Consider the following 26,613-nt stretch of genomic DNA (forward strand, 5'->3'; position numbering starts at 1 on the left):
TAAATATGCTGGCCACGCAAAAGCGATGATCGTCTGTTTCACTACCTGCGAATGCCATTTAGATTTTATGTAGGAAACAAACATAAATCAGGTGTTCCGAATCAATAAAACTTGGATCACGAGTTAAATGCCAAACGTGATTTCTGTAATGATGTTTACAAAGCTAACAGATCAGTCAGTGACATTTCGATACAAGAACATGAGACCTCGGGCACTTTTTCCTGACTGTTCCACAAAATATAATGTATTGTTCGATAAATGGTGATGATGGAACGACATATCTCGCTTTTTCTCATATGTTTAGCATATAAATCCTGACCCACTGGACCAAACATGCCCTCGTTTGTGAAGAACAGAATAAGGTAGTGAGGACTGGAACAACATATCTCACTTTTGTCAGATGTTTGGCATATAAATCCTGACTCACTGGAGCAAACATGCACTTGTTTGTAGAGAGCAACATAAGGTAGATGACACAGCCAGAAACCTCCATGAATGCACTCTTCATTTAGAATTTATGCAACACAACCGCACACATCCGAGCCTGGCCGGAGTTTAGAGCAAAAGTGCGAACTTATCATGAGCAAAACTGCTTCACCTGGACACCTGCCACGGACGTGTGTGTGATTCGTCAGATGTTTAACTGCACAATAAGATTGAGCCACTAATATCATATTAAGGTGATTCATCAGATGTTTAACTGCACAATAAGATTGAGCCACTTAATATTAAAGCTAGGTACTGCACTCTACTTGATGATTTAGGAGCATGCCAAGAACTGCATCTAGAAAAGAGTTCAACTTAAAAGAATTGGAAACCTACGATTCTTGTTTAAATTGGATTTCAGGCCTAAAGTTGGTAAAGTTTTCAAAGAAATTAATCCAAATAAATTTTCTTGTCTATAAAACTCTTGAAACTAGCACATCTTCTGTTACATTTTTATATATTTGTTTATCTATTTTTACCAAAGAAAAAGCATGCACCTCTGTATGAACAAGTGAAAAGAAAATCCATACATAATCCTTTTAACAATAATTACAAGGCATCAATTCAATGACTTGGTTTTCCCAGTCCTGAAATACATCTATTAATAATATTATGAATGGATTAGCTCAAACTTATGAATGTAATAGGAGAAAAAACTTCCACATCTTATAAATACCTAACTAAACTTCAGAAACAATCAAGACTTGGACGTTGATATGATGATATTTTTTTTTCCATTAAGTTTGATCACACCTGTTGTGGAAAAACATTAGACATTTACAAGAAAGAACCTAAACATAAGGTTTCCTTTTCCTCTCAAGGCATAAAACCTGAATAGAATTCAACAAGTCCAGCATGAAATTGCAACTAAGTTCCAAGGCAAGAACACATCTTCATGTTGTCTTCTTGCTAATCATGAAATATTCTATTAAATCAAATTTATACTCACAAGGGGGGACGGGAATCATATAAGGATAAAGTGTATTTAGTCTCAAAGGAAGTGGTCAGCCAGCAAAAGCTGTGGTCTTTCTGTGTCTTCTTCAATCTGCCTAGAGACTTCATTCTTGATGTCCTTTATTTTGTTATCCCAAATGTCATCAATCAACTTCCATGCTTGGTCACTGATGATTTGTGTCTGTACAGAAAGAAAACAATTAGCTACAACATGAAGGATCACTTTTAATTCAGATGATAGTTATCATTATGTACAATGACATACCTCCAAAGGCCTGGGTGCACCAAATGTGGAAAACCCAACATATCCTGGTGCAAAGGTAACCCTCCCCGGAAGAGAGACACCATGATTTCCCCATCTTCCAGCATAAATAAGTGCTCCATACTCATCAACTGGATGAACAGGAGGCTGCAACCAGGACCAAACAAATACAAGAAAAAGCAGCAAGTTTAGTTCCACATTGAACATTGATAGAATCTCAATCTTACTTTGCAAGGACAAACTAGCATAGAAGATACACAAACATAGAAACAGAGCAAGATTGTTGTGCCTCATGATGCACACCATCTCACATTCTGCAGAATAAACAGATTGACTTGTACAAATCCAATCTAAGACTTACACTGCCCTACTTCCTATAATCCTTTCTCTCTCCTAACTTCAGTAAAACGCTTGTTAAATACAGGTTTCTTTCTTCATTCACAACCCTCTTTTTCTGATCATTTTCATCAATGAAAATCTCGTTTATATCATAATATAATCTAAGACCTACTTATACACCATATAAGATCCCAAATTAAGTTATTATATGATGATTCTTGTGTGGCCTTACTCCTTGGTAATTTCTTTTACATTTTGCTTTTAATATTTTCTAACCAATCCTATAAATGTTATTTTTAAACCAGGGGTTTAAATAGGTGCTCAGGCGCTCGAGTGAGGCAAGGCAAGGCCCAAGCGCCTCAGATTAGCCAAGCGATGCACTTTAGTGAAGCACTACCTAGGCACTCGTCTGAAACCAGGCGCCGAGTACCTCAGGCGAGTGCCCGATTGAGACTATGCAACCAAACCAGACTAGTAAGTTTGGTTCGGGTAGCTAGTTTGTTCAATTGAACCAACTCAACTACATAGTATTACTATAGTTGCAAAACCCACCCCCCACCCCCTTGCGTGACCCCGAGCCTTAAACCATAACATAGTCTCTGCCTTCACCGTCGACATTTCCTCTACCACTAGCTCTCCGCCGACGCACAGGACCGCCACTGCTTCTATGTGTAGCTCCTTCCACCATCGAGGGAGAGGACCGTAGCTTACTCCGCCACCAACGGACAAATCTAAAGCTTCCGCCACCCACGACGTCGTCGTCCCCAGCTTTAACTACCGACGTCTGAAGCTTTCTCCATTGTTGCTGCTGTCGTCTGTAGGTTCCTTCGCCGCCACTGCTACTGTCGTCCGAAGCTTCCTTTGTCGTCATCGCCGTCGTCCGAAAGTTCCACTATCACCGCCGCTCTCTCCTTCCCCAATTTCCACCGTTGGTGACTCTTTTCTCCCCTCTAACTATTGTTAACAATAGATTAAATATCGTTAACAATAGATTGTTAACAATTGTTATCATATAATAGTCCCTATTTAGATTTTAGCACTACTAATATATATTTATTTAGAACTATTATTAGGGTTTGAGGATTAATGACAAGTGTACAAAGCAATTCAAAATATTCATAAAAAAAAATTCAAGGATCCTAACTTGAAAATACAATTATCAAAGGATTCTAAAGATCCTAATGCAATTACTTGTATTTTCTATGATAAGATTACTAGAGATGGTATTTTTCGTATACAACAGCATAAGTAGGAAACTTCAAGAATGCATCAACATGCAAAAAGTGTCCACCTAATGTAAAAGAAGAGTTATTAGCTTATATGACGGAAAAAAGATGCAAATGAATGAATCTTATGGGATTTTACCCAGGGATAATGTTGAACATATTAGAGATGATGATGAAGAAGATTATTCAAAAAGTATCAATCCAATTGGAAAAAGAGTATATGACAAAAAAAGAAAAGAAGTCATAATGGTTAAGAAGAGTAAAAAAGAACCGAGGGACTTATATATGTATCAAAGATCACAGAAGCAATAGGGGCAAGCAGAAACAAAATTAAGACAAACAAATAATAAGTGATGCTTGTGATAAGGAAATAAGGGGAAGAACGATTCAACACATTACTCGCTTCTTCTATCAGGCTGGCCTTCTTCTTAGTACTTGTCATTTAAACAGTTTTAAAGGGATGATTAAAGTTATTGGAAGATATGGTGAGAGATAAAAACCTTCTAGTTATTATGAGTTACGAGTTTCATTATTGAAAAAAGAGTTAATTATACAAATGACTTATTAAAGCATCACAAAGAATCATGTGTAAAACATGATTGTTTTATTATGTCAGATGCTTGGATCGACAGGAGACATAGAAGTATAATTAATTTTATGACCAATCGTTCTTTAGGAACCATGTTTGTGAAGTCAATAGATGCATCATTTTTTATGAAATTAGGAGAAAATATATATAAATTACTTAATAAATTAGTGGAAGAAATTGGTGAACAAAATATCGTCCAAGTCATAACCAGCAATGGAAACAACAATGTGTTAGTTGGTAAGATTTATCTTTTAAATTTTTTAATTCGTTATTTACTTTATCTCAAATTTGAATGGAAAAACTATGTGACTCCTAAGTCTTAAGAATTTTATTTTGTCTTAGGTAAATTACTTGGAGTAAAAAGACAACACTTATATTACATTCCATGTGCGGCACATTGCATTGATTTAATATTGGAGGATATTGAGAAGATTCTTGACATTAAAAAAACTTTAAACAGGGAATCTTTGTTGTTGGATTTCTCTATAATCATACTGGGATTTTGAATATAATGACACAATTCACAGGCAACAAGGAATTGGTGAGATATAGTGTCACCTGATTTGCTACTTCCTTGACATTACAGAGCATGCATCATTAAAAACATAACATGAGAAACATGTTTACCTCGAAGAAATGGATGACAAGCAAACAAGCAAAAGACAAAAGGGCCGATGATATTATCTTAATGTCGTCTTTTTGAAATCGTACAGTTTATACATTAAAGGTAATGAGGTCTCTTGTTTGAATCCTTCGGTTGGCAGATAATAAAAAAAAATATATAATAGGATATATTTATAAGGCTAAGGATAGAACAAAGAAGATGATTCAAAAGTTCTTTGATGAAAATGAAGAAAAATATTAAAAAATATTTGTAATTATTGACGAAATATGAAATTGTTAACTTCACCAGTCATTACATGCAGCAAAATATTATTTGAATCCAAAATTCTTTTATAAGAACACCTCCATTGAGTTTGATATAGAAGTTGTAAATGAGTTATATAAGTGCATTACAATATTGGTTCCAAGCCTTGATGTGCAAGATAAGTCACACGTGAATTATTTTTATATAAGAATGTTGATGGTCTTTTTGGAATTCCAATGACAGTTCAATTTAGAACAACTATATCCCCAAGTATTTATAAATTTATATAGTTAATTTCATGTATAATATGTTATTGTTAATAATAAAATAAATTTTACAGCTGAATAGTCGAGTCTCGTTAGAAATTCCACTCCTAACTTGTAACAATTGGTTATCAAAATTCTTAATTTGACTTATAGTCCTACGGGTTGTGAGCGAAACTGAAATGTCTTTGAGCATATAAGGATAATAAATTATTTTTATTTTGATTAATCTATCCTTTTTTAAATAGATGTACCAATCAAACAAAAAGACTAAGAGTATTATTAATTAAATAATCAAGTAGGATCATTAATGAGATTATATGGTTAAAATTTTAGCCCATATCTACAATAAGTTGGATTGAACGTTGAATTAGATAATTTTTTATCCAATGACCAACCTAGTAAGGATATCACCCTCCTAATTGGATATTTTACTATCCAAGAAGTAAATCCCAAAGGTGAATGAGAGAAAAAATAAGATGAATAAACTACTGTTAAGCTACAGAGATATTCAAGTCTCAATGCACCTCTAAAGACCTACAACCACTCACATATATGTATGTATGTATATACATACATATTGTTATAATTATTTTTTTGGAATAAAACAAATGGTCTTGGATTTTGTTAGTTCTTAGGACAAACATCTACCCTTATACTGATTTGCTTAGCTTCCAAACAGTTATCTAAATGACACCCTTTGAGGCATTCCATGGAAGGTGTAGGCGTAGCTCCCCTATATGTTGGAATGATGTTGGTGAGTTGAGATTGCCGAGCCTAGTCTTTATTTAGAATTCTGCCAAGAACAAGAAATTGATGATGATGCACATTTGCACTGACTAGACTATATTGAAAATTTATGTTAATGTTTAAAGATGTATTTGGAATTCCACTTTGAAAATCATGGGGTAATGCAATTTGGGTTCAATGATAAATTGGGCCATTCGAAATATTGGAGAGTCATAGATGTGGCTTATAGATTGGCACTACCCCCCTTGCTATCTGGTGTTCATGATGCGTTTGACATTTTAGTGTTGAAAGTATGTTAATGAGATGGCAAGTTGAGTTTTAAAAGATTTGCCCTATGAAGAGATTTCTAGTCAGGTGATAGATCATGAAACGCTAAGGTTCATGGGAATAATTATTCTGAATATGAAGCTACCAAGGAACTCGAGAAGCACATTCCTGATAACTATGAAGAATTTTTATACCCTTGGATAACTACAATCTCAATCAACTTCAAACTATCAAATAACGCATCAAATGAACCAAGACACTGGTTTTTGGGAATCTACCAGACCGGCACAGCATACAACAACTATAACAAGCCATATTGTCCCAACTATTTGGAGTCAGCCTTGTGGATCTTTTGTTGTCATCAATTTAGAACAATATCCTTAGTTAAATTACGAGCATTTAATATTATCAATAGTTTCTAATGAATATTTTGGTCTTCCTATAATAAATACTCCTATTTGTTTCAATTTCAGAATGTAGGTGTATCTTTGAAATACAGGAACAAATTTAAAAATACATTTATTAACATCCACAGCAAGACACATTAGAGGCAGGAACCACAAAGAAGCAGCTTCTTGACGCTGGAGATGAACTGATATCTTAAATACAGCTAAAAATTCAATCCGAAGTTTCTTTACTTCAACAAGGACTAATAAATGTCATGTGACTCACTTCACAAGGTGCACATGTCAGTGATTTAGATCATTCTAGTGCAGATGTATGCTGCTGCAAGACCAAGGAAAGGAGAAGATTACAGTACATGCATAACAATCAACTCAGTAGGAAAGACATCATTAAAGTAATATAATCAATGTAAAGCAAAATATGATCTCAAAAGGTTCCACAGAGCTGATTATTTGTTACTTTAGTCTTCTGGTTTGCATTAAAATGTGAATATCTTAAGCATTTATATATACTCATGTTCTTTGTTGCAACACTCGTTTCATGATAAGGTCACGATATTTTAGAAGAGTAACAAGGGATGCACACGTGCCATGCTCCTCCCCTTAAATATTTGTTTCATGTAGTGTCATTTTACACACTAATGTACTTTTTGGGTTCCTGGCTTTGCACTATCCACCTGTAAATGCATTACTCTTTTGATGTAATCAGTGACTCGTCAAGAAACCATTGAACTGAGGAGTAAAGCATATGACTAAAAGTGAAAGGTAACATGTGAGCAATATTGACCATATATAAAAGGTTATGTCGCAAGTAGTTGAATATCAAAGCCAAATATCAAGCAACAAAGAAAATAATGGACGCAAATGATATACATACTTGAGGAATCCGTGGTGCTTTTCGATAAATGTCCCATATCTCCTTCGCCTTGATCTCTCCTTTCTCAAGCAAAACATCTAACACAGCATAAATGACATGATATCACTGTCCAATATACCAGGCCAATTTTTTTGTTGCCCTGTTTATATGACTAGCCCTTCAAGCAAATTGATTGAGGTACATGTAGTCAGAATAAGTAATAGATCAATATACCTGTAATTGTCTCAACTGCCGAACGATATTCTCTCAGAACAGATGAGCACTTCTCAACAGAAAAACGCATGTATTCATGCCTGAGCGCCTCCAGTTTTGCTGCAAGCTGCATCCAAAACATTTGCAGCTGGTTACCAAGGAGGATAAAAGAGATGCCATTTACTGAACCTAATCTTGCATATATGAGAACAATGATGTTGAATTTATCTATGTACATGAAGCACAAGATCACTTTGGTTTCTGTAATACGCTTTTCCAAATGCAGTCATCCCTGTTTGGAGAATTAAACGCTCTGCACTAGTCGATGCTTCAGAAGTAGCCTTTGCAGAAATCCAGCACAAATTATCTATTCCAAATATCTCCTCTTCAATAACTCTAGCTATGGATTTAAGAAACCAAGAAAGAAAAAGGATAAGGTTCTGTTTTCAAGCAAAAAAATTATTAAGGAGCACAAGGAGAAATCATTAGAGACAAGATATGTAAATCGACATATGTAAGATATATAACATTTTCATGAAAATTGATGGAAGAGTTAGTCATTATTCCATTTAATAATTAGGTGAATGCATGAACTATTATTAAAAGAAACGAGGGGGTTAAAATTGAAAAAAACTTCTAATTACAAGTAATCCTAAAAGGTGATGAACTAGTTGGCAGAATTACAGATCATGTGAATTGTTGGGCAGTACATGGAGTGCCATAAAAAAGGAGCAATTTCTTTGGTCGCCAAGAAGGGGCATTTCTGATTGGAAGTAAGTCTGACCTAAACAATGTTCAATATAAATATTTGGAACAAATCCTGTCAAACTAAGACCAACAGCTGATACCAAAGAACAAATATCAGTGGGTCAAAAGGTATGAATCTCCTTACAATATGCTCAGAAACAATACTGAAGAGATCTCTCCACTCTCTCGAGAAGATTATGTTCAGATTAATAATGTATGTTCTATCCACCAAAGAAATTAAGCAATGCCGGAACCTTTTATTTCAGAGTACCATTTTCCATGCCAATCAACAGGGAAATATTAATTCAGTCAGTATTCCAGTGAAGTCTAACTTCAACAAAAGAAGCATCATCTATTCGCTACCATTGATTGTGCAAGCAGACAACAAAATAGTTCATGCATTAAAAAATTAAATGAGCTTAGTTTGGTAAAACAAGTGATTGTTATTCAATCACTAAACAAGGAGCTCAGTTTAGACCTAATCAGAACAGCAGGAGGCCCCATGACGAATGAGTTCGAGGCCCCTGTCACTGACGAATTGAATTCAGTGGTGGAGAATTTGGAATGACTATATTATGTTACAAACAGTAAAAAGGGCTTACTAAATCCATCCTTGACAGAAGAAACTTTCATTGGATCAGCGAAAATCGAACTACCAAGCTCTTTAACTCCAAAAATTAGACCATTGTTTTACAACACAAGGACACATCCAAATTACTCACAGGACTAATTTATTTCTGACCATTGTTCCACCTCAGAAAAACCATAACCTGAACTATTGGTGTTACTTTTCACATATTGTGATGGCTGTTATTCATGCTATGGTAACGTGAAGAGTTGTCCCTCCATTGGATTTCATTTAATCCTTTGGCTTCATGTATAAATGCTATGCTTGATTTTGAGCAATTAACTAAAACAAAACCCCAGTTAATCATCCAGCCATGACACCTTTCAACAAGACTCCAAGTCTAAAAGGCCGTCCTGACATTCTAAAGAAACTAATTCATGATCATAGAAATCATGAAAGCTATCTGATAATCACAGAGGAATAGTAACAAACACTTAATCTAGATTCTATTGCAGTAATCAAGATGCTAACTAAAATTACACTTGACTACTGACTGCATCAGTATTTTCTCTGTTTATTCTACCTTTTTTTTGTTTGACAAAAGGTAAGTAGCAAAAGTGGGATTTGAACCACGGCCTTACGATGAATCGTCAAAATCTTTACCAGCTAAGCTAGTTGGCACCTTCTAAAGAGTTATTACTTTTTTTTTCTAAAGGATAAATGGCAAAAGCAGGATTCAAGCCTAGAACCCTGTGATGATTTATCAAAGTCTCCACCACTCGCTAAAAATATATCAAATGAGGTTTCAAACCCTTTGTTGTGATGATCGTTGCCTCAACCTTCCTTTGGAGAATTAGCAACTCAGGTCTTGTCCCAGTAGTCATTGACTAGGCAGATGACAACTGAGGTCATGCCACCTCAAACTTGCAATAGCTCTGAAAGAGCTGGAGAGACATGATCTCGTTTAATTCTACCCTTTTGGCAGTATATCTGCTGTTTGTATATTGACAATAATTTGAATATTTGATTAGTACCTTTATCGATCAGAGTGACCTAGAATATTAACAAGTATCCGCCAGAACAATAATGACAAAGACGATCCCAAATCATCTTACCTACGAATCTAAATCTAAGCTGCAAAAGATAGCCCTTAATGCAGCTTAGCAAAGGTAACTACATGTATCATCCATCTTCATTTGGACTTCAATATCATTTAAAGCATGGCAGCACGCAAAAAACATGAGAGAGAGAGAGAGAGAGAGAGAGAGGGATGGGTGGAGAAACCTCAATCCTGATACTCAACAAAATTCAGAAGCTTCATCTATCAATTCCATGTCATTCCTTACCAGCTCACCCTATTAGACCATAAATAGTAAAATCTAAAACATGTCCTTTCCAATTTCTAGAGATCACAAATTTTACATTTCTGCAATTGAATAGCTTAGGCCTTGACTAGCATGAAAAAATGCGGTCAACAGATCAAGAACAGCACTATCCACGATAACCTTACCAAAAACTTCCAAAGAAAAGGTGGAATAACTTTTATCAAAATGTGATTAACTCCTTCCAGTATTATTGCTATTAGCATTTTCTTGTGGTATCTTTAACAACATTCAATGTTTATCATGTGAAGCATGGTTCGCCATACCATGGTATATCGCCCATTATGGGCAGCACATATCAGTCCGACAAGGGACCGATACATGGACCACCCTATTGTCACGGACAAACTTCTCAACAAGATGTTGGATGTAATGCTTATGTGTGTCCGTGTCTTTTGGCATGTTCATGCCCTGTACAGAATGTAAAGGGGCGGCCGAAGGCTTATAAGTCCCATTTTAGTTGGGTGGTGGCCTCTTTAGGCTTGTAAATAAAGGTTGTGTCATGTGGACACGTGCGAGAGCTTTTCGGTCTGTAATGGACCATTTTACCCTTTGTTGTGCCACTGTTCAGAGCTTGTAAAGTCTGTTTGTAATTTGCATTGTCTATGAAGTGTTTTTCGGACATGTTTGCTTGTGGATCCCAATTGAGGCGTTCTCTTTTGCCTGTTCTCTCTTTTGTTGGTCCTAAGGGACAATGGGAGTCTTCGGGGAGGCTGACCTTTGCGGACGGACACGCAAGGGTGCCGCACGACTTAGGCAAAACCAGCTAAGTCCGTGTCATATGGTATCAGAGCGGGACAAGCACTCATAGAAACACTTGACATGCAAACGTGAGGGACCTAGCGGGGCTGCGTTGAGGGCAGTCAGCACACGCGCGACCGTTTGAGGGAAAAACGGGCATGGAGATGTAGGGAAAAGAGTCGCTCAGAGGAGCGGGCATCTGAGATTGGCATTCAGAGGAATGGCCAACCCTTCGCGCAAGAGGCACCACGAGAACAGGCAAGCTTGGAAGAATTTGGAGCGCACAAAGGTTGGGATGGCTGAGTTTGAGCTACGGCTCAACGTTGACAACTATACTTGATGGTGCTCTAGGCAAGCGAGGCGCTTGGCAAGAATGAGACCATGCAAGTTGGAATGAGTTGCTCAACGACCAAAAGAGTTATGCAAAGCTCACAGAGGTGAGGGGAATTGCTAACTCGAAGAATTTGGTACTCATGCATGGGCTTGTATGCGGACGATGGAATGTTCGTGGCCATCCCAAGGCGACCGAGACTCGGCGCCATGGAGCATTGAAACTTTCTCTTCGGTATGTGAAGGATACGTCCGTAGGAGGCGGAAGTGTGCAATGAGTTCAGCATGTTGCTAGGCCTTGAGGGGTGCAGCGGGGGCTGTATTGACGAGGAGTCGCAATCTAGCAAGTGCGTTTGCAGGAGGCAGAACAATGCACAGTTTGCTCAGCAGATCGGAGTAGTCCAAGGGGATGGTGGTCTCCGAAACGAAGAGAGATGTTGCTCCAATGGGACAGTTATCCAGGAGGGATAAGTCTCGGCACTCCAGAGGGAGAATCATGTGAGACGGACTTCACATGTTGAGGAGGAGTACCTCACAAACAACAACTCCACGAAACTCAATGGACCGAGCAAGCAGCGAGGAGTTGCCGCATGATCTCGCTTGAGAGAATGCATTGGTGGATGCATTGCGAGATCAAGTGGGGGAGCGACCTAAAGTAACTTAAATGAAGGCACACTTGGAGTCGATGTGGAGATCGGATTCAAGGGAGGGCTGACCCGTGGAATGATGGGCACAAGGGCCACCATCGACTCAATGCAGAAACGAGGAGCGGAGAAACTTGGGTGTAACTTGGCGAAGTACCCAAGCCGCATGAAGGGAGCCAGCAGAGAAGTTGGAACATGGAGCAGAGGCACAGTGCTTTTCTTAGACAGAGGTCAAGGACATGAGCTCTTGCAGAGGCAAGAGCAGGATCATGTTGTTCCATGGGTCCTTCATTCTGACGGAGTGGACTCATCTTGCATGGTGCCAAAGACGAAGGGAGCTTCGGGGCACATGCACCTTATCTCGGAGAAGCATTTGATGGAGGAACTAAGGCGACTCAATTTGCGGAGGCGAAGTTGGGTTCAGAAGGCCTTAGCACGGGGCAAGAGGACGCAGAGGCGGGTACTCTTGAAGAATATGCCACAGTGTTGCCATTCGAGTTGCTATGAAGGAAGCGGTGCGCAGCGGAGATTGTGCTGGTAGGGGCAGAGGCCCAGGATCCAGACAATGGTGCACCAATTGCAGCGAAGTCGGGGGACTTCGGGAGCTACTAGGCGACGGACTGTCCTAGAGCGGTGCTTCATCTAGGTGTGGCCCAAGAGTGGGTGGATGAAGGTCGATTGCCAAAGGAGCGAACAAAACCGAAGGTGGATGAGACCCTGCGATGTATTGGCAGAGGCCACACATGGAGGGTTCACAATTCGAGTTTATTCCACAAGGATCAGAATGCAATGGAGATGTCACCAGGAGGCGACATGGTGCAGCGGATCGTGGTGGAACAGTTCGTGGCAATGCGATACACACAACTTGGTCCCGTGAGAGATGAGATCATATGGAGGTATGATCGGGAGCTACTGGGAGCTCCGCTTTGGTGAACAACACGACGGCAAGAAGGGCTATGGATTCAAGGAGTGAAGGCCATGGTACCGCAGAGGCGGGTCTTCCGGGCGTGCACCGAATTTTGCATCGGATGAAAACCTTGGTCATCAGCATATGGGGGCTGGGTTCCACCAAGGGAAAAGTTCGTATGCAAGTACCAGGGAGTCCCATGGGAGGGACTTGATCATGCAGAGGTATGATCGAAGCAGCTGGAGAGTTGGACTACTCCAGAGCTCATATTCACTTAAGGGAGCCCGACAAGTCAGAGGACAAGGTCGAGTAAGCGAACGTTGCTACCAAGGAAGCTAAGGAGAACAGAATTGGTGCAAACCCTACAATGTGATGGCAGAGGCCATGCATGGGAGTTGCAGTCTGTCTTTCCATCGACCAAACAGACTGCTTGGAGAACACAGAGGTGTTGAAGCAGGAGGTCGAAAGGGGCGAGGAAGCGACGATGAGTCCAGAGGGACTTAGCTACCCAAAGTCAAGCAATCAGTTAGAATGGAGGTGGACTCAGAGGAGTGCCACGGAGACATCTCTACTGATCGTGAAGAAAAGGGATTCAGATGCGAGGCGACGGATAGTAGGGCCATGGGCATGGCAGCGCCATGGTACCGCAGAGGCGGGACTTCCGTCAAAGTCATTGATCCCTTGCTCTCACGGAGGGAGAGCGTTTGGTCGTGAAAGGGGCCGAGGAGGTGGAGCATGCAGAGGCAATCTCCAAGTACCGGGACAAGGCTGAAGGGCAGAGGCCGAGGAACTTCGTAAGACCGGTGTCAGTGTGCTTCTCATCAAGACAGCCGTAAGTGAAGGACTTCGGGTCATGCAAGAGTGCACGACCAAGGAACGAAGCTGGCAGTACGCGGTGCTGTACCTTTGCTACTCAATGGAGTAGGCGGCAGGGTTGATGGAGAAGACGGTACAATCCCAGAGGCGACCTCATCTATCAGAGAATTACTCCAAGTTGGGGTGGAAACTTCCTGCATTCCAGAAGTTCAATGGCTTTGAGAAGGTGAATCACAGTAACTAACTCAATGCAAGGAGTGCAAACACTTCAAGTGCTTCAGAAGTGTGAGCAAAGAGCAGGCGAAGGCCAGTAACCAGCTCGATGCATGAAGTACAACCTCGAGGAGGCGGGCGAAGTCAAGTAACCTTTGCCTTCTCAACTCTTAAGAGAATGGGCGAAACCGAGTACCCCAGTTCTCTTATCTATCCAGCAGAGGAGCTCTGCACAAGTTCAAAGACCCTTCGAAGATAATGGAAGACAATAGTTGTCAAATCCTCACCAACGGTGATCAGTGCTACTGAGAGTAGATTGTCCGCTTCATTTCCCAATGAAATGCCAATCGAAAGCGGAAGTGATGCGAACCTACTTGGATGTGACAACTAACTGAAAGAAGAGTCAATGAGCAGATTTTGTGGAGGAAGGACCCAAAAACTTCAGAAGTTTGCGAGGCGATGCTCGTTAAAGCTCCAACAAGCATCCACCCAGTTCAAGCAGCATGTGGGAATTTTGAGAGACTGGCGCAGTAAAGATGGTCTTTTCCTTCATCTAGGAGATCCGCAGGAATCAACAAGGATCAACACAACTCAGCCAACCCCACACCAGAGTCAGAGTCATTAGTGAGTTGAAGCAGCATGGCGGATCAAAGTTCGACTACTCAAAAACAGCAGCGGAGAGCAGCTGGGAGCCAGGAAGCGCATTGCAGCTGGAGCAGAAGATTGAAGACTCAGCAAAGGCGAAGAGTTGCAGTGTTCACAAAGGCTTCGACGAGGACGTCGAAGGGATAAGTGGGGGAGAATGTCACGGACAAACTTCTCAACAAGATGTTGGATGTAATGCTTATGTGTGTCCGTGTCTTTTGGCATGTTCATGCCCTGTACAGAATGTAAAGGGGCGGCCGAAGGCTTATAAGTCCCATTTTAGTTGGGTGGTGGCCTCTTTAAGCTTGTAAATAAAGGTTGTGTCATGTGGACACGTGCGAGAGCTTTTCGGTCTGTAATGGACCATTTTACCCTTTGTTGTGCCACTGTTCAGAGCTTGTAAAGTCTGTTTGTAATTTGCATTGTCTATGAAGTGTTTTTCGGACATGTTTGCTTGTGGATCCCAATTGAGGCGTTCTCTTTTGCCTGTTCTCTCTTTTGTTGGTCCTAAGGGACAATGGGAGTCATCGGGGAGGCTGACCTTTGCGGACGGACACGCAAGGGTGCCGCACGACTTAGGCAAAACCAGCTAAGTCCGTGTCACTATGTCGGGTGGTATATACTAAGAGGCTCTGTATTGCAATCCGACTATTATCGACAGACAGCTCAGACTTGGCCCCTTTCTAACGGTAAAATGCATTTGAAAGGGTTTTTAAACCCTTTCCTCCCCCCTCTTTCACCTTCTTTCACTCTCTCAAACTCTTATACTCTCTCAACTTCTTTGTCACTCACTTCTTTCGCTCATTCTCACATTTGTACACTCTTAAAACTTCACAAAGCTATGATGTGTGGATTGGATTAAGCTAGTTAGGGAGGATTAACATCTAAATGAGAGGTAGAACTCTCTGATCGAAGATCTGTAGACGCTTTCTCAATTGAATTCAGCAACCCGCTCAGTCCAAAGACATGGCAGTGATATGGACAGTAATGCCTTAAATGACGATGAAAATGACGTCGAGAAGTCAATGGTCCCGTCTACACAGCTTGAGGGTGAGGCATGGACCGAGTAGTATTTTATGCATGCCACCCAAAATTTATATCATAGAGCTCGACGTGCTAGTTGGTCATTCTTCTCCGGGCAACAGTATGGTGATAATTGATCATTCTTCTCCGAGCAGCAGTACGGTGATCAATATTATGATACGAAACAACATATCAGTGTTGAAAGTAAAAGTTTCGACATTCTCCATGTTTTGCACCAATACATGCCACAATCATACTTTTCTCAGGAGCCACCTCTGGCACATGCGGTTCACGACAATTAGACTACAACCATCATCACATTAATGCACCAATAGCATACGGTGTATCATTATACTATGTTGTGGGATTAATATCAGTATTAGATCTGACAAACATATCAAATTAATATACAGATACATAAGATCGAGAACCCCGATCCACCGCCCATGGAGTCCTATCGTTCTTTTTTATGGTAGAACTAGATATATCCAACAATCAATTACTTAATTTATTTGAATCTTAAAATTTAAATTGTTTAACAAATAATCTAACAATTCAAATTATTTCTTTATAGATAATTCAATATTAACGAAAGGATAGTCCAGAACGTACCACAAAGCTACTCCTCAAGGTTCGAAAAAGATATGTGCCACTATTATTTCCTAATTTAGATTATTTTTGATAAAATTATACTAAATTTATATTTATTTCAAACTTAAAAACTTTAATCTAACTTTTTCCTATTTTTCAAAAAATTTTAGAGCTATTTTCGACTATTTTTCATGTCATTGGTACATCCCACCGTACCGACACATGGTACATTGGTACAAAGTGGTACGTACTGTACCATCGGCCAAGACACCGATTCGGACAGGTAAGGCGAACCTTGATGTGAAGCATAATAAAATAAAGATAATAAATTAAAGATAACTTGCTTAAACAAGTAGTAAAAAATACAAAATGGTACTTACGTGCACAAGCTCGCACAATAGAGTTTACATAATCAGATTTCCTCAAGAAAGGTTTTCCTGAAACCTTAGTGTAACGCATATTTGGCTTACTACGAATGGAACGGATATCAGTCTGCAAAAGTAGAATTTTGTTTATATGAATCACAAGTGGCATCCACACCACAAAATAAGAAAACCACCAATCCTATGCCCACGTAGGCATATGGCAGGCGATTGGAGAGGCAAGGAGGTAGCACTGGACCCACTGGTTGGTGCTGCAGCAGCCTCTCCAACCACCTGCCATTGTGCTTTGTGCTGGTATGTTAAGACAGGAAACAACTAAAAATGGCATTTGTTTTTTAAGATAAAGTAGTAAGCAGCTTGAACCTTTCCTTCTACAAACCTCTACAAATGGACAGTGAGAATCTGGATAAAAACATGCAAGAACAGCAACAGCTGCTTCTCTATATGCTAACCGAAGCTTTAATTCCTCCGGCATTTCCTCACTGTCTTCTTGACCCGTCTGAAAGGTACCTTTTTGCTGAAAAATTTACACAAGTTAGGATGTTACCGTGTATGACGGTGCTGGATTGACTCAACTAATCCCACAAGCCACAATCATTGTTCTCTAAGTACTCTGACAGATGGGACAACCAACCCTCTCTAAAGCCTCCAATAGCTCTTCTCTTCCAATGTAGTCTTGATCTTTTCTTGCAGTTAAAATTCCAGCTTCATTCCTGTCCATCAACAGAAGTTTGTCAGGTGTCCCCAGACAGGTGGACATATAAATTTACAAAGCTCTAGAAAGTAATTACAGTATATTTTGCAACTCTGCTCCAGTAAAATCTTCTGTAAGTTCAGCAACTTCCTGTAGGAGAACATTTTTTTCCATTTCTGATCTGAAATATTTATTTCTAGCATGCACCTGTTGTAGCATAAATACAAAGGTTATCCACCAACAATCCCCCAGACATAGTTCTAAACAAACCAAATTCCAAAAAGTGAAATAGAACCATTCTGGTACCTGCAATATGGCCAGTCGTCCGTCTTTAGTAGGCAAGCCAACCCTTATAATCTTGTCAAAGCGACCCTTTCTCAGAAGGGCTGGATCCAAGATATCCAAGCGATTGGTTGCACCTATAACTAAAATCTGCAGCAGTTGATTATAGCAATGTCTGCTAAGGGCAAGATTTATAAAAGTTAACAAACCTGTGATGTCGATTCCTTAAATCCATCCATCTCAGTCAAAATCTGAAGCAAACCCTGCTCCCTCTCAGCACCACCCTGTAAGAAGCTTGTTCTTGTGTTACTAATTGTCGTAAACAAGAAGTCATGGAAAAGTGAGTGGATCTCACTGTCTTTCTCTCGAAAAGAAGTTATTGAAGCAGAAACTACGAAAAAAAAAGGAAGAAAACAAACAACCATGGTATAACATATTACACATGGATATACCTAAACCATGTAAGGAACTTTCAAATATTAAAAGAAATATGGAAAAAATACAACGAGAGCATTATCATTACGTATTAGTGATGGCACCGCTAAAAGCTACTGAACTGGTGATTCTTCTACGATACCTGATGGGAGGAACTTGTTCATTCCATCTTGTTTATGGGACTCGGGTTTTTTATAACACTGTTTCTTCATGACAAGTTAGACAAAATTATCTGAACTTCACATTAACCTTCTTTAGTATAATCATCTGAATTTTACATTAACATTCTTTAGTATATACAAAACTAGGTACTACTTGTTACTTATCTTCAAGAACCTGGTTATTTGTTTTACTGTCAAGTATAAGGTAGGGCATCCTTCCAAACGAATAATCCCTGCTATGGAAAGTGATACAGCTCATTTATACATGGGTGGTGGCAAATTTAGGTCAGTTATGAGGCTTATTGTGTTGCCAGGATTTATGTGGTGAAAAGAAGAAAGAGAAGAATGGGAAAATCTGCAAAGTATTTCTTTATTCTGAGCATAATATGAACAAATTTATTAGCTGTTGCCACAATAGCGTTGGTTAACATGAACTTCAAATTTATGATTTACTATCAACACAAACATAAGCCTTCCTCTATGAATTTGACAGAAACAGAAGCTCAAGCCAAAATGAATGACTTCTCTTCTAATTGTAATCAACAAATGGCATTCCTTAACTATTAGTTACTCATAGGCATAAAGGAAATCTATCATAAGCACGTCTTCAAAGCTTCCTCCTGGATGCCTATGTAACTATTACTCACTACAGAGTAAATTGCCAAAATTATTTATTTATTCTGCTCTAATTTGGATTAAACTTATCCTAAATACATTAACAACTTCTATTGTTTGTATCAGTTCTCCTAAAGCACAAGTTCTTATAAAATTATCATTGATAAGCAAACAATAAACAAAATTACTTTCTAAACTTGTACAGCAACACAATAGGTATTTTAATATTTGTTATAAACAGATTTCTTCCAATAAAAAATACTGCAACCCAAAAAAGGTAAATGTCAAGTTAAACCATGACTATTGCAGTGTAAAAACCATGTTAGATAGAGCAAAATTTGAATAAATACATATCCATACTCATGTACCAGCATTCTAACAAAAAATAAGACAAGCCATGATGCAGTCAGTACATGCAGGCAAGAATAGTCAAATTTTGAACAGATCTCACCCCACCAATATCCGGCCCACCACGTTTACTGCCAATTGCGTCAATCTCATCAATAAATATTATTGATGGAGCATATGATCTAGCACTAGAAAATAGATCTTTTACACGAGCTGCAGCAACACCTACAAACATCTGCCAGAGAAGATATAAATGAATGCTTGTTGAGCTTAACTTGGAACATATATACCAAGCAAACAGTAATCTGTAGTACTTAATGCATATGTAGAATCATTATAAAATGGATGGGAACTTTCTTTGAATGCAGCTTATGTAAATCATTTAACACATGAAATAACACATGTGAGTGCATAAGTTATGCACATTGTACCATGCACAGGATAGATGCTACAAAGTACAAACCACATCAATATTGACAATCACACATTGAACATATTGAGAATTTATCTGTTTTGACATCTTATGTCAAAATGACATACACATGTCCCATGATATACAACCAAGCAGATCTTATCTTGTACAAGAAAAAAATAAACTTCAAAATACATAGATAACAAATCTAGCTGCATGGTAATTTTTCTCCCATTATCATATATTTTCAACTAAAAAATAATCAATTAATGTGAGGAAGTTCAGCCAAATAGAAACATAATGAACAGAAGCAATTTACGAAGAGTTTAAGTGGTCAAGCTGCACAAGAAGTAGGAAACTAGTTTCTCATGTTAATGTGATTTACCAAGACCCAAAATTTGAACAGTATCTTCGCAAAATATTCATTAATTTACCACTTTCCATGAGAGATGCAGATCTCTAACATCTGAAAGAAAAGCAAACCAAAAGTAGATGACAAATACTGTTAACTGATCTCAACAACAATTTTTTTTCTTTTTTTATTACAAAGGTTACATGGATTTGAGCATCTACCATTAGCATGCACAAGAAAAAGATATAAAAAAATAAATCATAAATCCTAGCTGAGAAAATAAATAGTAGAAGAAGGGGAAAAGAGATCACCAACATGCTTCATAAAATCACTGCAAGATCAAGATGTCAACATGATATAATATTTTCAATTTAATTTCACAAGAAGTAAAAAAAAGCTAAATTTAGTTTGCTTCAGTAGCCAAAGAAAAATTTTTTCATCTCTTGCAACCACACCATTAAGATGAAAGAACTATAGCAATTACAATGGAGTAAAGTTTCAAGGTGGTAAGACACCCACGCAGAGAGAAGGGAACAAAAAGGTGTCACATAATACAACATTTGAGTAGCAAAATGGTGGCAATTTGTCAAGGACATAGATTTTCATTTTGTTTATATGCAAACCATAAAGTAAAGAAATGAAGTTTTACCTCAACAAAATCAGTGCCATTTGCTGCAAAGAAGGGAAGTCCTGCTTCACCTGCAATAGCTTTAGCCAGCAGTGTTTTTCCTGTTCCAGGTGGTCCATGAAGAAGCACACCTTTAGGACAATAGATACCCTTATCTTGAAATTCTTTATCATTTTTGAGGATTCGGACAATTTCTTGCAATTCCAGCTTTATATACTCCTGGCCCGCAAAATCATCAAATGTGACACCTGTAGTCTCTTCTGCAGATATGAATTTTGCACTGGGCAAATGGAAGTAAGCACATAAATAACTATTAGAGATTCTATATTTCTCTAAATAGAATTTTTCACTTCAGCTAGAATACCTAGAAAGAGACAGATGGCCCAAAATGGCACACTAAATCAAGAAATATTGATTATCTGTGACACTCGTAGCAAAGACCTCGTGGACACAAAATACCCATTGACTTAGTTCCTTATATTCCAAAATTGCTGCATCTAAACATTATATGAAGGAAAAAGCTGACCAGACAGTTTTACGTAAATCTTTTTTGAGCAATAGTAAAAGTGAAATGATCCAAAGACATCAATCATCAACAAAACATAATGTTCATGTTAATTTTACACACGAAATAATTTTCTTCTGAAAAATAAAAAATAAAACTGTGAATCCCTTTTTATTAAGCTGTCAAATGCCTATTGATAAAAAGTTCATTAGCATATGATTTGTTTACTCACCGACTTTTGCCCAAAGATCCTAGCGTATCACTCTTAAGGGGCTTCCTTACTTTCTTCATAGGTGGACCCAAGTCACATGGAATTAACTTGGCGTAAATTGGTCTCATCACACTATCAACCCATAGGTAAATAGCAATTGAAAGAGCCAAACGCATAGACCACACAACAGCAGTTGCAATGGTACCATAGACCTCAGCAGATACAGAATCCACATTTATAACATCAACGTTTACAAGTTGCTGGTGCAATTTACTCCAAACATCATTCCACCCATCAACTGGCATTTGGTCAACAATATGGCGGCGATACACAATTTCTCTATTTGAGTTTTCCTTTCTTTCCCCTCTCCTTCCATCTCTGTAATATGGCAAGATTACTGCAGACAACAATACACTAATTGAAAATACAAAAAACAGCACATAGAAATTAACGAATGTAAAACTTAATGAGGTAAACATGTCCTTGAGCTACCTTTTCTGAAAAGCAAAATACTCATTGCTGCAAGGTAACAAAAATCAACATCATATACATAGACTTGACTGAATGATAATGGATAACTTTATAGATTGACCAATAATCTGGCTATATAATGAAATGATTATAAAAGTCAGTGTGCTCCAAAAAAGGTGGCTTCACTCTAAATTTTAATGTCGGGACACGTAACATGACAATTAACATATAAGTCAATGAATGGTTAATTGCAAAAAGAACATACTGAACGGCACCATGGAATGACATTTTGCCCAGACTAGTATGAAACAGGCAGTACATACCGTTCTGCACATGAATTGGTACGCGGACCGCCTCCATGTTGGGGATCTGGTCCAACCCATTAAAATTGTAAAAAAAATGGTTTTCCCTACAACTACGGTTCGCGAATGAAAGTGCTCTTCTCCATGTGCAGGGAGTGCAGCATACCTCCCTGCCACTGTCGTTTGCTGCTGCTACCTCCTGTTGCTCACTGCATGCTGTCGGCCATGGGTAGGGTTCCTCCTCCCTCCTCCTTCACCACTTCCTCTTCTTCCTACTTCTTCCTCTTCCTCCATTGCTTTCTCTTCTTCCTTCCTCTTCCTACAAATCACTAGTATATGCCAAAGTATAGTGTGTTGGCACACCAGTACCGACCAGTATGTATCAATCCGACCAGGGAATGGTAGAGTTGTCTTAATGATTTTGTAATCATCAGTGTGCAACGTATATCATGCAAAAGTGGTTGAGTATCAGTTCACCATATATACCTTAAAAGAAACCAAAAAATATATGATTTTCAATTGACCATAACTTCCAATAATTAGCACTATGACAATGAAGAAAGAGAACAAAATACTTGTGTTGATGAAGCTACTGTTATTCCAGTAAATACTTGGAACAATGAACCAGAGAACAAGACTAGCAACTTCAAAAACAAATGAAAATGCTTGGAACAAAGAAAAGAGATGGATCACATACCGGAGATGGTCTGGCCAAAATTTGAGTACTCCATGAACTGGACATTGTTCGAATTGAGTAGATTCCAGAATTCACTAAAATCAATTCTATGAGAGTTCTCTGGATCCCATTCAGTTCCCTTCAATTTTCCCTGAAAAGTCAGCAATGCTCTACTCCAGCAGGAAGCCATGACAAGCTGCCTCTCCAATTGCAGATTTGCTTTATTCTCAAACTTTTCCAATTTATCAATACGATGCTGCTCCAAACCCTTCAACTTCTGAAAACCCATTCAGAATGTTCCAAGCATGAGGACATATCATTGTCACAAAAATGCTGCCAGTAGGTAAAAGTGAATCTCACAGGTTGGTAAGAATTGAACTTACCATTTCACCGTTCACATTCAGACCCGAAAGAAAATGCAAAAATAAACCATAGACCGATCATGAGACTTTCGCATCTTAGCCAAATAAAATAAACCACATAAATTAATATCTTAGCGCCAGAGAAACTTCCTACACTACTGAAGACACTGAAAAGAAACTAAAGATCACACCTTTATCCAACCGAAAACTATAATAATCAAAACAGAACCACACCTCGAAAAGCCGCTGTGACTCCAGATCCTCTTGCGTCACTGCTGATTCCTCAGCGGCTGCTTCACCATCACCGCCAAGAGAGGTGTTCGATTCCAAGCTCCGAACTCTGAAACGGGCGTTCTCGAGCGGAACGGAAACAGAGAGGCGATTTTTAAATCGTTGGCACCAGAGATTGGTTCTTAGCGAGCGGAACGAAGGAACGAAAAGAGGAGAGGGACTCGAGAAGCGGGAGGCAGCGGGCGAAATCGGATAATGAGAAGCCATCGCCGGCTTATCCCCTCCGCTCTGCAAAGCGAGGGTGGGTCGGCGATTCGAGGGGTTTATCCATCGAGGAGATCGTAATAGAAGGGAAGCACAAAAAGGGTCGGATGCTGTTTAAATTGGATCCGAAACCGGTTTTAGACTTCTGAGTGAGTTTCCACTTCTGCTATGGGCCGGCCCGCTATGAAGGAGAAGTATCACACGATATGAGTCCACGTACCCCTTTTTCCCTTGTTATGGAAGTTTCTTTTTTTTTCATTTCTTTTATGAGTTAAGACTTTTGTTTTACGTGCATCGGCCATCAATCTCGTGCATCTTTTACATATAAGATTCCCTATATAGAAAGCTGAATTCGACATGCTTTGATCCTAAAGTAATCTAAGTATGTAAGTTGGGCTTAAGTAATAATGTTATATTGATCTTCTTGTAATATCTGACATATCGATAATTTAAGTCAGCATTCTTCAACACCCTTACATATCTTCTATATCGTATAGTCCCTATGCAAGCAATTGAAGTAAGCATGATATAATATTCTTATGCATCTCCTACTTCGATGCCCTAAAATATATAGTTCAAATTGGTATATGCCATGGTGTCCTTGAGTATATATTATATTTAATACTCTTTATGTTATCAATTTATTCTATATTCAACACCCCAAAACATAAGTTCTTATCGGAAACTTCATCACCATGTGATAGGTGGATACCACGACCTTCAATCAGTTGAGAGTGAGTTAGCCAATGATTATGTTATAGGCCGAAGGGATATCCATCACTGTGAACTTGGCCATCATCATCTTGGAGCAGGATTCATCATCAAATGTGACGTGTAAGCTCATAGTCTTAAGTAGGTAGATGGAGTTGCCTATTAATCTTGTTAGCCAAGACATCATAGGGAAGAGATCATTAGCTAATAGTCTAAGTTTTTAAAAGCCATCAAAATAAAATATTGGCAAAACTACGATCATGATCATTTTCACCCGAGCGTTGACCATCCTCAAAGAGACCACTAGAGCATTATCGTAGTTTGGTTCGAGGTACTCTGTCTCTTCTTCCTTGAAAGTTATTTTTGCACTTTTTTTTAGTCTCGGGCACAAGTTTTGCACCTCAAGGAGCTATCCCCTCCCGAGATGGGTTCGTCAATGATCACGTTAATTTGTCTTTTCACCGGACCTTGTGGGTGAGGCAAAGGTTCCTAGGGTTTTCAAATGAACCTCCCAAGGTGCCCCCGATGAATGAATTCTTTGATTTGCTCCTTCAAATCATGATACTCCTTCATGTTATGGTCATAATAATCATGGAAGCAATAATACTTTAATTTGTCTCTTCTTTCCAAAGGAGTTCTTATCGGTAATGGGTCCTTCAAGAGTCTTTTCTCCTTTGTTTGTAGGAATATCTCAATCCTTGTCATGTTGAGAGGAGTTGACTCGGACCTTGGATGAGTAACCTCGGGTCAACCATACTTCCTTCGCTACAACAAGTCCGAAGTTGATGTCTGAGATAGTTCTTGATGTGACATTTTGTGTGTTTATTCACACTTGTCGGAGATCATTGCTTTCGTAGCTATATTTTAGTTGGCCCTTTGAAGAATCTCGGGGATTGTCATCAGTGGCTTCTCTACTAATGACTAGAAGAAGTACGTGGATCTGAAGCCTATCATAAAAGCTTGTGTCACCAAGGAGGATGGGCTTCTTGCACGTCTTGAATTTTACCAGTGAATCGCATGACAAAGTCAGAGAGGGTTTCATCCTCCCTTTGTCTCAACTTAAGCAGTATTACTGCTGAGGGCCTCGGACACATGTTTATAAGAAAGTGAAGCTCAAATTTCTTTGTGAGCTAGATAAAGAAAAAGACCAAAAGTAGCTTCAAATGACTATACCATTCCTGTGTCAAGCCACTTAGTATTGTTGGAGACGCACGACACATCAAAGCATTTGGGGTATCATACAAAGACATTTAAGCTCGAAAAGAAATGATGTGCTCTACTAGGTCAAAGCTACCATCGAAGGCTTCTAGTGATGGAAGATAAAAATTATTGGGATTGACTCCTTTTCGATGCTCTAGATAAAATGAGGAGTGGCCCAAGATGGGGTCATCCGCCTCTTCCCTTCAAAACCACTAGAACTCCTAGTGCATCTTGTCTAGGCGCTGATCTATCTGTTTTAGTTGGACTCTCGAGGAGTCATCCATTGAATATTTTGATTGGGTCTTCGATTCAAGTAAGGTCGGGCCTTGGTGCAATAGCACACTAAATTTCACCATCGGGGAGCAAGGTGTTCCTTCTGCCGATAATTCAATGGGTCAGGGTCAGTCTTAGGCTACTGATGTTGGCTTAGTCGGGGAGCCCCAACGGGTGTAAGTGCTAATGGTGGTTGAGACATTGGCTGCGGTTGTGACGATGACATGGTCTATTGGGCCAATTAGGGCAGAAGTGGGGCAATCATCTGTATCATCCATGTGAGCGCCTACACTTGATGTGTGAGATTCAGGAATGCTTCGATGGGAGCAACTAAGTGCCCCACGTTTGTCCCTAGTGGTGAGAGTCATGAGTTGTTAAACAAGCACTAGTAGCACCCCGATATTTGAGTAGAGGTGGACAAATTCACCTAAGGAAATGAGGGCAACTATCAGCCTTGTGTAAATGTACTATAGATTGGGGTAGAGCTTCTTCACTAGAGCACTCATTGAGAGAGCTAGTAGATGGACATTCTTACAGCTTTCAAGGCCCTCCTTCTAGCGATAGAATATTGAGGAGAGTATTGTCAAGGAATGAGTTAGTCAACTTGATCTTGACATGAAGGCATCGAGACATCCAAGGAACCCTCATGGCAGTCTTAACACAGGTGAGGTGACTCCGATGTGGTCTTCGCGTAAATCCAACCTACTTGAGGTAGTCTTGAGGTTAGGCTGAGGTAGTATATGTCATCTCGGTGTGTTCCTACTTAAAAGTTAGCATCGAGGGGAGTTTACCGACCTAAAACCTCTGATGCTCAAGTTAGGTAAGAAGTTCTTAAACAATGCAAGAGGTTTTTTTTGGAAAAAAGGTCTGACCCTTGGGCTAGCGTTGGGGGTCAACTTTAATACTTGATGGGCTAAGGATAATATTTGTAATGAGCTTAACATCCTCCCTTAGCATCTTATTCACAAGGGTAATAGGCTTGAATGACCTCCTATGGATTATTATCCACGAAG

At 39.2% G+C, this 26,613-nt stretch overlaps 1 protein-coding gene across 3 annotated transcripts; it reads right to left on the reverse strand.

Annotated features, from left to right (window-relative positions):
• Positions 1-92: 92 nt before the first annotated feature.
• On the reverse strand, positions 93-23,486 carry LOC103974881 (probable inactive ATP-dependent zinc metalloprotease FTSHI 4, chloroplastic). Of its 3 annotated transcripts, none has more exons than XM_065092137.1 (17): positions 23,156-23,486; positions 22,581-22,836; positions 21,132-21,507; positions 20,416-20,674; positions 19,106-19,237; positions 17,653-17,727; positions 17,468-17,593; positions 17,259-17,368; positions 17,102-17,180; positions 16,847-16,984; positions 16,465-16,576; positions 7,714-7,877; positions 7,499-7,604; positions 7,286-7,362; positions 1,706-1,849; positions 1,436-1,621; positions 93-606 (listed from the first exon to the last, which is right to left on the reverse strand). In XM_065092137.1, exons 1-16 carry the CDS (start codon positions 23,417-23,419, stop codon positions 1,478-1,480), a joined length of 2,562 nt encoding a protein of 853 aa, XP_064948209.1. In that variant the 5' UTR covers positions 23,420-23,486; the 3' UTR covers positions 93-606; positions 1,436-1,477. The 3 variants fall into 3 exon arrangements, with proteins under 3 accessions (XP_064948209.1, XP_064948208.1, XP_064948210.1); XM_065092136.1 differs by having other exon boundaries at positions 93-643; XM_065092138.1 differs by lacking the exon at positions 93-606 and adding an exon at positions 681-700.
• Positions 23,487-26,613: the final 3,127 nt, after the last annotated feature.

The sequence above is a fragment of the Musa acuminata genome, chromosome BXJ2-1 (genome assembly GCF_036884655.1).
Source record: "Musa acuminata AAA Group cultivar baxijiao chromosome BXJ2-1, Cavendish_Baxijiao_AAA, whole genome shotgun sequence".
Classification (NCBI taxonomy): Eukaryota; Viridiplantae; Streptophyta; class Magnoliopsida; order Zingiberales; family Musaceae; genus Musa; species Musa acuminata.